The 15,042-nt window shown below is 47.7% G+C and overlaps 1 protein-coding gene across 1 annotated transcript in view; it reads left to right on the top strand.

Moving 5' to 3' along the window:
• The window catches only part of AFAP1L1 (actin filament associated protein 1 like 1), a gene marked incomplete at its 5' end in the record, with an annotated part of 73,286 nt that overhangs the window by 18,427 nt on the left and 39,817 nt on the right, over positions 1 to 15,042 (top strand). Inside the window, 5 exon segments of the mRNA XM_082651317.1 lie at positions 7,635 to 7,763; positions 8,795 to 8,878; positions 9,681 to 9,778; positions 10,432 to 10,540; positions 14,436 to 14,534. Coding sequence (XP_082507443.1) covers positions 7,635 to 7,763; positions 8,795 to 8,878; positions 9,681 to 9,778; positions 10,432 to 10,540; positions 14,436 to 14,534 — 519 coding nt within the window.

Genomic DNA, 15,042 nt, shown 5'->3' on the forward strand with positions numbered 1-15,042 from the left:
GCAGCTACCAAAATCCTGGGATGCTCAAGTCCCTCACAGTCAGTCCCATGGGTCCTGCATCCATGGGTTTTGCATCCAGGGATCCGGAGGACCAGTGAAAAGTATAACATTTCACCATGATAAGTACCACAGGGAGAGTGATGCTATGTCAACATAAAATAGAGGGAATGTATGTGGTCAAGAGGACAGGGAAGGTTTCCATGAGGAAGTCATGAGTGAGTAGAGGACTGAAGGGGGCCATTACTGGTTAGCAGAAGGGAATTCTGACAGGAAGAGGGAACAGCATATGCAAAGACCTGGGGTTAAGAGGCTGAGGAACATAGCATAAAGCAGCCTGGAGGGAGGTCTGTCTGGAAGGGCCTGCAGGGTTGGAAGCCACAGAAAAGGCTCCTCTTTCCTTCCTTCCTCCTACCCAACTATTGAGACCACACACTGCTTTCCTTTCCAAGGTGAGTTACCGCCCCAGTGCTATAATAGGTCATACCTCATTAATGTGCTAGCTTGTTTAAACAGTATACTAAAAGTCATCTCTAAAATCATTATCAAAAATTTTTTAAGTAATGCACTGGTTCTTTCTCCAGGTAAGGAGCCCTTATGAGATGGAAACTGGGTTATTTTGCGGTTGGGAAATGAGAAAGGAAATTTGAGTGAACCAAAAGGAAAATTGCATATCCTTCATAAAACCATATTCTGACAACTCTTCCTATTTCCATTTTTAAATCATGCTGGTTGCATTTTCTCTGACTTTGATAACAAAGAAGGATGAGTTATCTTTGTCCTAAAGAGGCTTGTCAAGTAGTGAAATGGGGAAAAGAGAAATTGGTTTCCTCCTACTGCTTTGCATTTAATGAAATTGTAACTTGCGGGCTTCCCTGGTGGCGCAGTGGTTGAGAGTCCACCTGCCGATGCAGGGGACACGGGTTCGTGCTCTGGTCCGGGAAGATCCCACATGCCGCGGAGCGGCTGGGCCCGTGAGCCATGGCCGATGAAGCTGTGCTCCACAATGGGAGAGGCCACAACAGTGAGAGGCCCATGTACCGCAAAAAAAAAAAAAAAAATTGTAACTTGCAAGCTGTTTCCAAGAATTTTTGTGAATTCCAGAGACTAAAAGGTGCCCAGGAATGAGATCACAAGTCAAAGTGCCCACAGGCTAGCTTGGTAGGAGCCCAAACAGGGTTTATTATTTTTGTGGTTTGCTGAAGATGAATTATTCACTTGACTTTTGTCATGGAAATTAGACTTATTACCTTTGAGATCTCGCAATAAATCTGACCTTCCCTGCACTAGAACCCATACTGGCTGTGATGAAGGCCTTTTGCTTAAAGGTTTCACTTAGGCGGCACCAGGGATGCGATCCTGAGAACAAGTGGCAGTGCTTTTTGTCTATGGCTTAAATTTCTGCTCTCTACCACCTCATGTTGATTTCACTTAGGTGGGGAGGGTGGGGGAGCAGAGAGAAAACTGATCTTAGTCTTAAGCTGGGTATTCACCAGGAACAATACGCACAGAGTGGTCTAATCTTAGATATATTTTTAAGTAGGTTTCTAATTTTATTTGGCAAACTTTTTTGCATCCCAGAGAACAACTATCACCCCGCTTGGGTTTCTGTCTATCCCAGTTGGTAAAAGAGTGAAGACTTATAAACAGTGATTAGACCATTTCTTCCTGGTTTTTCCTCACTGGAATTCACTGTACCTCCCTAAGGCTCAACTAAACTAAACAAGATCCGTGAAATGTATTCATGGTTCTAAATAAAATCTAGTCATAACAGGCAGCCCTGTCCTGATGCCCTTATCTGCCCGCAGAGAGCAGAGATGACCTGGACCAGGAGCAAAGGTGGGAGGGAGGTGGGGTAGGAATTGGTGAAGGAGATTTTTCCTGACTGGGGACAGCAGGGACAGGATTCTGGGTTGCATTATTGCCCCTCCAACTGAAAGATGCTGTCCCTCCACGTGGCATGGAGGGGGCCCCTGGGATGGGAGCACTCTGAGGAAGAGGGCCCTACCACCTCCAACCACCATAACCACCTGTGCTCAGTGTCAGGCCCAGGGCTGAGAACAGTCCACGTGGTGGGGCTTATAGAGTCCCACCACGTGTCCTCTTGCCCCAGGAACCCCCCTCCCTTGTGCCTAGCACCACACCTGAATCTGCTGGGGGATTACATACAAATGAAGGGAACACGGTTGAGTGCGCTGAGCACCATATGTATCTTTTTATTTCACCTCTCCAGTGACCATGTGCAGCAGCTACTGTTTTACCCCCACTGTTTACAGATGAAGAACTGGACGCTAAGGAAAGTTAAGATATTTCCCCACAGCGGAAAATGGCAGAGCTGGGAGGGGGACCCGGATTGTGCACAGCCTGTGCTCTCAGCCACTCTTCTGTGACTTATCTAAGCATCAAGCCTAGGGTAAATTTAACACTAGATACTCATTTTCAATTAGTTGCGTGACCGTCGCTAAGTCAAATAACCTCTTGAACCCTCACTTTCCACATCTTTAAAATTAGAGGATTGGACTAGGTCATCAAAATACTGTGTTCAACGAATAGATGCTTGTTGGGCATCTACTATGATTGAAACACAGATTAAGACGTGCCCTCGTAAAGTCTGTTACAACAACTATAGCAAATCTGTCGCTAAATACTATCTGGTCAATACTCCGGAGTTTGCATAGTTCTGGGGAATATTAGGAAGCAGCAACAAGAATAATACGGCCTCGTTGATGAGTGCTTGCTCCAGGCACAGCACCAAACAGAGTACTTTACAAGCATGACCTTACCTAGTTCTCCCAGCCTAGGAGATTGGGATCCTATTCTCACTTTACAGATGAGAAAACCATGGCTCAGACTTCTCTAATGTGCCCATCTTTGTTTAGCTCGGAAATGGCAGCACAAGAGTTCCAATTCACAGAGGTCTCACCCCAAAGCCCTAATCACTGTGCTCTTCTAAGCAAGACTCCACGTTCCAGCTAGTTGCAATCTTCTGTAGGGGCTCTTATTCCCACCTTGACTCTCAGTTATTTCAGAAGGGGATAGCTAATGATAATTTTTTAAGGAATGAGGGAGGTCTTCCCACATTCTTTATGTTCACAGACATGCCCTCTAGTATGTTTTCTGGTGGAGTATTTTTCACAGGTTGAACCTTGGAATCACCTGGAGGACTCATTAAAATGCAGATTCCTGGGTCCCAGTACAGGGCCTACTGAATCAGACTCTCAGATAGGAGGTCCAGGAATCTGCACTTCCAGCAAACCCCCTGGGAGAGGGTATGACCATTTGTCATAAGCATTACATCATTATATGCACATGATTTCTCTCCAAATTAAATTCTTTGGTGGTTTAAATCCCTGTGGTTTGAATTCTCTGGTGTTAAAGATGAAGAAGCCATCAAAGGCACATCTGTATTCACCACACCTGAAAGCTAGCTGGAGAGTTCTGTATTGTCTTTAAAGAGTGGAGCGCTGGCTGGAAGCTTTCTTTTAACCATGATGTATAAGTTTCTCCCTGGGATGACATTCCGCTGGTAAGTCGGGTATAAGCTTTGAGTCAATTGTTTTTCTTCTCTGAGATCTACACACTTAGGGCTCTAAAATTCAATGGGCCCAGTGGAGAAAGGCCCACTGAGCAGGATTTCAGCCCCACAATAAGGGTCTCTAATCTATCCAGTGAGAGGACCTCCAGGTCAGGAGCCCCAGTGAAGTCATGACCCAGCTCAGCAGGCAGGCTTTGAGGGACCACCCGCCTCCTCCCTGTTCCACCTGGCCTCCCCTTCTCTGAGCCCAAGTCCTCTGCTGGAGGATTCAGGCACAGGGGTGCAAGCTTTGAAGTCAGAGAGCCTGGCCTTACAGCTTACTGGCTGGGTGACCTCACTTCTCTAAGCCTCCGTTTCCTCCCGCTTAGAACATAGAGAGACTTGTGTGGTTTGTGAGGATTAAATGAGATAATGTGCATTAACTGCCCAGCACAATGGTAACTGCTCAGCTCAAGGAAGGATTCTTGCCCATTAATGCTACAAGCTGAGCTTTCTCCCAGGGCTCACACTCCCTCTGCCAACTGTACTTTAGAATCGCTATGTAACTCTCCTGCCGCCACCTGCTGCCTGCCAATTCCCAGGCTGCAGAAACCAGTGCCACTAGGACCAGGCAGCTCCTGAGTCCCCATGTGCTTCTCCCAGATTACTCAGCTCCCTCCTTTGCTCTGTGTGGACTTTTGTGATCACAACTCGGTTAAATGAAAAACACTTAGAAGTCAAGGGCCCATGTCAGGAATCCCACCAAGGACCAGGAAAAACAACAACAAAGAAAGGTGTTACAAAGCTTGGGTACTAAGACTCATGTTTTTAAATGCAGAGAACTCAATCAGAAACTAATTGTTCTTACTTTAGAAGCAGGAGAGCTTTTAGAAGCCACAATGTTGCCCACAAGGCACTTGCTGATAGCAGCAAGAAATCCTTGGAACCTCACAGTCAAAGAAAAGAAATAAAGGAAGGGCAGCAGGGAGGGAGGGAGGGAAAGACAGACAGACAGACTGACTGATGTAAGGAATACAAAAAGCTCAGCAATCTGAGGTCATTTATTGAAGGACAGCAATCCTCAGAAAGTTGTGGCTGGGGATAGGGATGCTTTGGGGGGTCCCCAAGGTCAAACCTACTTTTATATGGTACTAAGACCTTATATGCCCTCTTCACTCTCATTGTCTTACGGGTACACAGTAGAGTTTTCCAAAGGTTATATGATGTGTGATGATGTGGTAGCTCTGAAGGTTAATGGAATGTGTGACTATATACTTTTGTGTTTTAAGTTTTTCTCAGTTTTAAGTGTTAATAAGCTCAATACTGATAGATATAACCCCAACAAAACAAAAGCTCTTTGGGGGTCTTCAATAATTGTTAAAAGTGTAAAGGAACTCTGAGGCCAGAAAGTTTCAGAGCCACTGGTTAGAGAGATAAATGGCAACTGCATTCTATAGCCTTGACACTTGTAAATGATAGCAGGGCAGCGTCATGGATTTTCAAACATGAACCATGGCTGCAGGCCACAAGAAAGCTCCCATGGTTACCCTCTGGTGCCTTCCTTACTAGCATTTTCCACAGCCTCCCTGGTGAGTAATTACGAGAGAGAGAGACAGAGAGAGAGAGAGAGAATGCCACTGGAACAATATCTTACTCATTTTCTAATTCCCCCAAGTGGCCAGACTGGCACATAATTAGAGTAAATCAGGACATATTTTGGAATACAGTTAACTGACTTTTGGTGTGTCTGTTGGTGCCAGAGAGGTTTGTGTTTCCATTTGAAAAGATTTCCTCCAAAACAGATAAAACTTGGCTAAAATGATTTTAAATGATTTCCTACTTCAAAGAGAGAGCTCTGTCCCTCCAGAACCCTCGCCCAGTGGCACTGCAGGAGCTCCGACCCTGGAGGGAGCAGGGCCTCGAGGCCCCTCACGTGGGCTCTGGAGTGAGGCCTAGAGGTGTACAACACAGCAGCTCCAGGAATCACACAAACTTGGGATCAGCCTGGCTCCTCCTCTTTCAAGCTGTGCAACTGTCCCGCGGCTTCCCTCAGCCTCAAAGTCATCTCCTAGAAAACAGGTGTCCCAGTAGGACCTATTCACAGGCGTGTAGGGGGGATGAGATGAAACATGGTGTGGAAAGCCCATACCTCAGGGCCCAGAGGTAGAGAGAGCCCACAAGTTGGTAGCTGTATCAGCCTTGAGCTCATTTCCATCAAATTTGAGGTGATGTTGGAAATGGCACAGAGAGATTACGACATCACATTTTTCCAACAAGTGCCACTCTCTGTACATAAAATTTCTATTTTTTAAAAAAGTCCTAGTGTGGTCATCTCTCCATTCCCTCTCTCACCTAACATACATAGAGCACCCACTCTGAGCAGGCCCCATACTAGATGCTAAGAAAGCTGAGATTCATAGTACCGTTCACACTTGCCAGAGCCTCACGGCCTCTCCCTCTTCCTGAGGGAGACAGATATTCACATCTTACAGCACAGATCAGCATGGCAGATACTATAATGACAGTAATCATAGCTGACTTGCGGTAAGATTTACTATGTTGGGGGCAAGGCAGTTTCCACACATGGCAATATTAATCCTCACAGCAACCCTATGAGGTGGTGCTGTTATTTCATTCCCTTACAGAGAGGGAAACTGAGTCATAGGTTAAGTAACTTGCCAAAGGTCCACAGCTGATGAATAATGGAGCCTGAACGTGAACCCAGGAAATCTGGCTCCAGGACTGATTCTCTTATGCACCATGTTACAGCCCCTCTTACACATCCAGACCTGTAGCTGCAAGTCAGAGTCTCACCATTTCCTCAGGGGGGCCCTGGTGGGGAGAAGCACGTGGAGTTGGGAGTCAAGAGACTGGGGCTTAAATCTTGGCTCTTCCGCTTGTCTGTGTAACTTCAAGCAAGTTACTTATCTTCTCTGAACCTCCGTTTCTTCACCTAAAAAATGGGCATTATCATCGGACCAATCTCAAAACTTGGTAGGATCCTATAAAATACTGCAAAGCGATCTAGTGCCATGGTTTAAAGTATAGAGTGAGGGAACCAGATTCAGTTGAAGCTTTGCTGGCTGTGTGGCGCTGGAGAAGTTGTTTAAACTCTCTGAGCCGTAGCTGAATCCTCCATATAATGGAGATAATAAAATGTACGCTATGAGATTTAAATAAGACAATAAGTATGAAAGGACTTAGCACAGTTCGCAATACTTATTCAACACACGTCAGCTCATATTATTAGGCACAAGTGATTGGCAAGTTGCAAAGGAGGACAATACTACTACTGTAAAGAAGTTGGTCTTCAGCTCTAAGGCAAACCAAGTCCCAAGATACTGCTTTGGGACAGGGAGACATTGATGACATCATGGTCTTGGCATGCTCCAGTCTTTTTAAAGGACTCTGTGCGCTAAGATTTTGCAGCTCTGTGTGGTCTCAGACCAGCATCATCAGTTTTAGCTGGGAGCTTGTCAGCAATGCAGAATCTCAGGCCCCACACCAGACCTCCTGAGTCAGAATCTGCATTTTGAAAAGATCCCCTGGTAATTCCTATATACACTTAAGTTTGAGAAACACTGGTGTAGCATGGAAAAAAGAAGAGCAACAAGAGTTTTTGGCCAGGGGTGGGAAGGGTTAATGTTTAGTTTGGCTCCTGTCAAGCCACCGGAAACAGAAGGTTCCAGAGATTGAAGGGTATGGACTGATGGGACAGGAAGGCTTCCTTCCTGCCTTGTGTCCTGGACAGCCAGGGCTCCTGCCTGGGACCTGCACTGACCCTCGAGCTGCAGTGAGGAAGGACCCCTAGGCCTGCAAAGCAGAGGGCAGGCTGGGACAAAGAGAGGGCTAAGTGCCTCCGCTCAGGCTACCTGGGAAGTTCAGTCCTCAGGCCAAGCCCAGAATGAGGTCTGAGGCAGAGTGGGGAGGCCGGAAAAACGTCACAGTTAACTGAGCAGAGCTCTCCCCAGGGAGGCTGGTGGCCAGCGCTGGGACAGCTGTGTGAGGGCCTCTGAGGTCTCCCTGTTGCCCTGGGCCCCGTCCTCTGGGTCCTGGAGGGTGGGGGCGGGCCCAGATCCTGGACACAGAGCCATGACCATGCTCCATGGGCCTTCCTCCTCAGTGCTGGAGCAGCTGCTCCCCGAGCTCACAGGGCTGCTCAGCCTCCTGGACCATGAGTACCTCAGCGACACCACCCTGGAGAAGAAGATGGCTGTGGCCTCCATCCTGCAGAGCCTGCAGCCCCTCCCAGGTCAGCCATCAGCACTCCACACAGAGCTCCTCCAGAGCCCTCAGTAACTCCCCATGGCCTGCTGGCAGGAGGAAGCCTAAACTGCACAGCATGGCATTCACCTCTCTTCATGGTTTAGCCAGCGTCCCCATCCACTCCAGCCCTTCTCCACCACAGCCCTGACTGTGCTCTTTGTCCTCCTCCATCCCCAGCGCTCTACAAACTCACATAACACACATGCCACGCACACTCGTGTACACACTACTACCACACTCACACACAAAAAACATGCTCTCACGTAGACCTCACATAGTAACAAACACACATCACACACAACACACCCCACACGTTCTCTCACATGCAACACACTCACATACTCATCACATACACATCACACGCTCCTACACTCAGATGCACACTCACACACTCCCTCATTTTTATAAGCTGCGTACCTGCCCCCCATCTCTACTCATGCCTCTGCCTCTATTCCCCACAGTCTCTCTGCCTCACTGTGTGCTCAGCAGCAAAGCCTCCTCATCTGCTCCAGCCTTTTCCCCAACCCCAAGTGAGCCCAGGAAATGATATGTGTACATCAAGAGCTCAGGAAACTCTAATGAGCTGTATCGTGTCCCGCAGGGTTGAAGGGGTCTGAGTGACATGGGGGGAAGTCACCACTGGGTGACACTGAGCCTCACTTCCCAGCGACAAAAGGGGTCAATGTCATCGGCCACCCTCACAGGACTGTTGGAGGATGAAAGGGGCAGCAGTTTGCCGACTGTCCCCAAAGCAGCCCCTCTACTCTGTTCTCTATACTGGGCTCTGGGCATCCTTTCACTTGGAGAAGGAGATCCTCAATAGCAATGTAAAAAGGGAAACAAAGTTTGAAAGCAGGGAAATGATTTAGGCTATGCACATGCTTCGCAACCTGAGTGCTGTGTCCTGTGTGGGATAGAAGTCCAAGTGGGCAGGGTGAGCTGGCCGTCCTCAGCATCAGCAGCGGTCCCGGGCCCCCTCCCTCCTCACTGAGGGCCTGCTCTCCTCCTTCCTCACAGCCAAAGAAGTCTCCTACCTGTATGTGAACACAGCGGACCTCCATTCCGGGCCCAGCTTTGTGGAGTCCCTCTTTGAAGAATTTGGTAAGCAGCCCTCTCCTGACCTCTGCTGGAAGCCGTCCTTTCCCCCACGTGCGTGTCCACTGCCCCAGTCTCTGGAACGGTCCCCGGATTGGGCGGGAAAATACCTGCATCTGGGCCTGGCTCTAACATTACAACATTGAGTCACTTTGGGCAAGTCCCTTTGCCTTTCTGGGCCCTGCCAGGTTTGAAAATCTAGACAAATCCATACAGTTATGGGAGATCATCCCTGAGATTTGAGGAAAGGTAGGGATGAATGTGCAGTCCAAAGAAGGCTGGCACATAGGGCGTTGTCTCGTCTGCTGCTAACATCCGTCTTAGTAGCTACCTGGTCTGTGAGTTGAGTGGTCCCACAGCTCAGCAGTAAATGGAGCTGTGAGGACTAGCAGAGGCGCCAAGGGTGTGGGAGCAGCTGAGCAGTGCTGCGTGCAGGGTGTGTGTGATCCCAGATCTATCCTGAGGGAAGACAGCACTGTTCAACACAGGGAGAAAGCTATGGGTCAGATGAGAGGACTTACAGACTGACAGACTTTGGGAAAACACTATGCTTTCATTACATAACCCTTGAAAGTTTCCAAAGCACTGTACCAAACAGTATTATCCCATTTGATCCTCTCAATAACACTGGGAGCTAGACAAGGCAGGGATCATTGTGACCACTTTACAGATAAGAGGGATGAAGTCGCTTGACCAGGGTCACTAATGGAGGAGGTGGTGGAGCTTCCTGACCCCAAATCTAGCCCTCTTCTCACTCTGCCATGTTCATCCTCCACTTTCTCTGTCCCAATGGCCTGACCCTTCATAGACTGTGACCTGAGTGACCTTCGAGACATGACAGAGGACGATGGGGAGTCCTGCAAAGAAGCCACCCCTGAGCCAGCCAAGAGCCCACCTCTGAGACACGTGAGTTCTTACACTCTCAGGCCCTCTGTTCCTCTGGAGGAGGTAAGGGAAGCTCTCCCTGCTAATGCTGGGGACCCTCCTGGGGGTCTCTCTCTTCAGTGTGGTGGTCAAGGGCAGAAAAAGCACTGTGAGAACATTTCAATGACTCATGACATGCTCACTGTGCCCGTGCCAAGCAGAGATAATGCGGTAAACTGACCTGTCCCTTCAGGCCCAAAGGACGTCCCCACCCCAACCTCCGATTTCAGTACCACAGGAAGAGTAATGGGGAAAGCTCTGGGTCACAAGATGGGTGGCCTCTGCCCTCCTCCCTTCTGCTGTGTGGCATATCACTTCCTGTCTCTGAGCCTGAGTTTTCCAGCTACAAAAATGAAGGTCTAGATCATATCTAGGGTTCCTACCCTTTGGTGCCATGGAATTAGGACAAGGGACCCAAATCACATCAAACATTGTCTGTCAACTGCATAATTCACTATCATCATCACCATAAACGGTACCAATTGTTGACCACTCATTACGTCCTTTCATATTCAGAGACTGCATCCTGCCTTCTAGGAGCTCCCTGTCCCCCAGCCTCTTCCCTGTCACTCTGCCTGCTCCCCTCTGCTCTCCTGGCCTTCTGGGTTTCACACACCTCCTTTGTCCTCCTTCAGGCAGCCGACTTGCCTCCACCGCTCCCCAAAAGGCCTCCACCTGAGGAATACTATGAGGAGGCCCTTCCCCTGGGGCCTGGCAAGTCCCCCGAGTATATCAGCTCCCACAGTAAGTTCTTGTCACTGAGGGCTGGGGCGTGCGGAGGAGAAGGCTCATCTCCTGAAGCTCCTGTGTGTCCTGCTGGGGCTGCAGCTCCAAGCCTGGCACCATTCAGCCATGCCCCACCTACTGAGGAGGAGCTACCAGAGCACCTGGCTTCTCCAGTGACAGCCTGGGTGGGCCGGTAGGCATGGCCTGGGGGTTAGGGGCTTGGGTTCTAGTCCCAGTTCTATGTGACCTTGGACAACCCCTTCCCCTCTCTGGGCCTCTGTTCCCCTACCCTTAAAATAAGAAAGAGAGGCTAGATACACACATATAAATGCACTAGGACGGAAGTCCACAGATGAGTGCTACTGGCTTGAGTATAGGGACTTAACATTACATACAAGAAACTCTATTATGATTTTTGGATGACGCAGCATGTGGAGTTGAACCTATAAGATGTTTGTGTGTTGTTATTCCTATCATTCAGCAGCACAGTGGACTATTCTCCAACCACCAAAAAATACATAAGATAGGTCTGTCTGTGCTGATCAGAAATGAATCCCAAGATATATATTGGAAAAAAATCAAAGAGAATACTGCATATAACAAGATCACATTTGTTTTTAAATAGGGTACTCACATGCACATGCATTTAACAGTTCTTCTAGGATATGCAAGAAACTCTTAACAGTATTTTCCTATAGGAAATGAATAGAAATCTGGGTGAAAGGGAACGTATTATCCCCTTCATACTCTTCTGTACTGATTGTGCTTTTCACCATGTTGTGGTAAATACACATAACATAAAATTGACCACTCCAACCATTTTAAAGTGTCCAGTCAGTGGCATTTACTGCATTCACAGTGCTGTGCGGCCATCACCACTATCTAGTTCCCAAACATTTTCATCACTCCAGAAGGAAACCCCATACCCAATAAGCAGTCACTTTCTGTTCCTCTCTCAACCAATGTTTTCTGTCTCTATGGATTTGCCTAATCTGAATATTTCATTTAAATAGAATCACACAATATGTGGCCTTTTATGTCTGGATTATTTTATTTAGCATAGTGTTTTCAAGGTTCATCCATGTCATTGCATGTATCAGTACTTCCTTTTTATGGACAAATAATATTCCATAGTATGGATATACCACATTTTGTTTATCATCTGTCAGCTGATGGACATTTGGGTGTTTCCACCTTTAGGCTATTATGGTATATTATTTTTATGATTAATAAACTAGTTCAAACAAAACTACTGAAATGGTGGGGTTGGACCAGGTGATCAATGCCCCTCCTTCAGCCTTGATAGTCTTGGGTCTATGTCACTGCCAGCAGCTGTTTATGTGAAGCAGGTGACTTTATTTTATCCACTTGAGGACAGGGAAGAAGGAGGGGATGAAGTGCTGCTGGGCCCTGAATCCCAGGACCAGCCCCTCAGCTGAGCGAGGCTCCTCCCCCTCCCCAGAGAGCTCAGATGGGGCAGAGAAGCTGCCTCCTGGAGCAGCAGGGATCCTGGGGCAGGAGGGTAGGGAGTGCCTCAGGAAAGGCCAGGGACCTTATCCAGGGAGAGGGCACCAAGCCCGACAGGAAATATCCTTCCTCTCGCACAGGGTCCAGCCTACCAGGTGTCCAAGTGCTATGACCCTGGTGCTCCCTCCCTCTTCCCCCTCGCACCTCCTCCTTCCCCACCCCCACCTCTGGCCTGAGCACCCCAGGCCACCTCACAGGGATGTCACCAGCATCTGAGACCTCAGAATGCCTCCTGGGAAAAGCAAGCTCTGAGCCTCACTTGGGAGATACAATTGGGTGTCCCAGTCACTGGGAATTTGAGTGCTGCCGTCCTCAAGAAACAGATGGACAGCATGGGCTGAGAGCCCAGAGCAGCGGTCTGAGGAACAGGTGGTGTGAGAGCAAGTTGGTCTGAAAGGAGGAAGGCTTCCTGGAGGAGAGGATGTGCACCTGTCCCCCGAGCTGGCAACCTCAGTTCGGATCCAGGCTCTATCACTAGCAAAATGTGTGGCTTCAGTTTCTTCATCTGTGAAGTGGGTCTGATACACACCTTCCTGCATTGTGGGAATCAAAAGAGATGATGAATATAATGATATCTAGTATTTGCCTAGGATGTTCTGTGTGCCAGGCATTGTGCTGAGAGTTCATATGCATCATATCACTAATCCAAGGTCAGAACTGTTCATGTCGATTTATAGGTAAAGAATCTGAAACGCAGAGAAACTGTTTTCTTTCCAAGGTCACTCAGTAAATGATGGAGATAGATTTGAACTCAAATCTGATTAACCCCAAAGCACATGCCCTTAATCCACTGAGCTTCAAAGTATGCTCCAGAGACCATCTGTATGAAAATAATCTTGTTTTTAAAAAGTCTGATTCCTTGGAGTTCCATATATTTTCTCTTTTTACATATGTTTAGAACTATGCTATTAAATAGTTTTTTTCCTTAGTGCAGATTCCTCAGCTCAGCCCACATCAGTGAATCCGAATCTCTGGGGATACAGTCCAGGGATCTGCATTTTAAAAAGACCCCCAGTGAATGTAAATTGGTGCAGCCACTATGGAAAAAATATGGAGGTTCCTCAAAAAACTAAAAATAGAGTTACCATATGATCTAGCAATCCCACTCTTGGGCATATATCTGGAGAAAACTCTGATTCGAAAAGATAACATGTACCCCCAATATTCATAGCAGCACTATTTACAATAGCCAAGACATGGAAGCAACCTAAACGTCCATCAACGGATGAATGGGTAATGAAGATGTGAGATAGAGAGATAGACAGATAGATAGATAGATTTGTATATATACACACAATGAAATAATAGCCATAAAAAGAATGAAATAATGCCATTTGCAGCAACGTGGATGGACCTAGAGATTATCATACTAAGTGAAGTCAGAGAAAGACAAATACCATATGATTTCACTTATATGTGGCATCTAAAATATGATACAAATGAACTTATTTACAAAACAGATACAGACTCAGACATAGAAAACAAACCTATGGTTACCAAAGGGGAAAGGTGGGGGGGGGATAAATTAGGAGTTTGGGATTAACAGATACAAGCTACTATATACAAAATAGACAACCAGCATAGGGAACTATAATCAATATCTTGTAATAAACTATAATGGAAAAGAAAAATAAATAAATAAAAAGACCCCCGGTAATTGTGATACAGAATACAATTTGGGATAACCTCACTCCTATACTGCACATTCCCATGAATGGGAAAGTGAAAGTTCAGCATCAGCAGCTGTTGTGTTATTGTATGTATTCACCATTTTATGTGTTATTAGTATCTCCTCTAGTCCAGTTCCTCCTCTGTAGTCACAGCAATTTAGAAGGAGAGGAGGGGGTGGATGTATTAAGAAGTGAGCGGAGGGGCTGAAGTGGAAGAAGATGAGACAAAGGCAGAATAGAAAGGGGGTCTGGGCCCAGGTGCTGGGACACCACTCCCTGCAGTGCAGGGACCAGAACTGTGACTGAGACACACACCCACACACACCAATGCTCTGGGCTCAGAGGAGAGGGGCTGACCACTCTCTGCCTGGGAAGGTCAAAGGAAAGATCTTCGAGCTGGGTTTTAGAGGGTGAGGAATGCTCTAGCAGTTGCTAAGAGGGCACAGAGAATAGCATGAACATAAGCCTGGAAGTGTGACAGGGCCCAGCAAGGCAGTTCTTGGTGACAGGAGCACAGGGGGCAGGTGTGGCACTAGAGCAGATGAGATGCAGAGACGAGGCCCCACACCCTGGCCGGGGAGTGACGACAAGAAGCTCTACTCCCTCTTCCCTCCCTCTTCCCTGAGGAGGGCATGGTGTCCACGATCTTCCCCAGCCCTGGCGCCTGGAGTCTGCCTGCATTTCTCCAAGTACTGCTCTTTCTGCCAACCCCACAGACGACTGCAGCCCAGCCCACTCGATTGTGGACAGCTACTACGAGGATGCAGACAGCAGCTACCCCGCGACCAGGATGAATGGGGAGCTGAAGAACTCTTGTAAGTACCAGGTGGATGTTCAGTCCAATTCCGTCCTCACGAAGAGCAGGCCTTGACCTGACGTTGGCATGCCCGTGCCTACCACCCCGTCACCTCCCTGGGGTCGCCACAGAGGCCTCAAAGCCCTTGTTCTCAGAGACCCTGGGAATCAGTGGGAAGACTGCTGGCATGGGAGTCAGGAGCCCCAGACCAAGCCCTTGCCCTGACTCTTGGTGACTGATCTTAGGTGAGTGATTTATTCTCTCTGAGCCTCCAGATTCCTCTGTATAAAATGGGGACTTGCTGGGTGCCATGAAAATGACCTGAGACTAGATGCAAAGATGATGGGTAAAGACAAAAGCTGATGTTTATTGAGGCCTCACTGAGTGCCAGAAACTCGGCTAAACACTCTATATTTGTTGCTGTTCACAATAGCCCAGTGAGGTAGGTATTATTCATTATTATTGATGAGGAAACTGAAGCTCTGAGAGATGAAGTCACTGAGAACACAAAGCAAGTAGTAAATCTG

The sequence above is a fragment of the Grampus griseus genome (genome assembly GCF_964374135.1).
Source record: "Grampus griseus genome assembly, chromosome: 3".
Taxonomy (NCBI): Eukaryota; Metazoa; Chordata; class Mammalia; order Artiodactyla; family Delphinidae; genus Grampus; species Grampus griseus.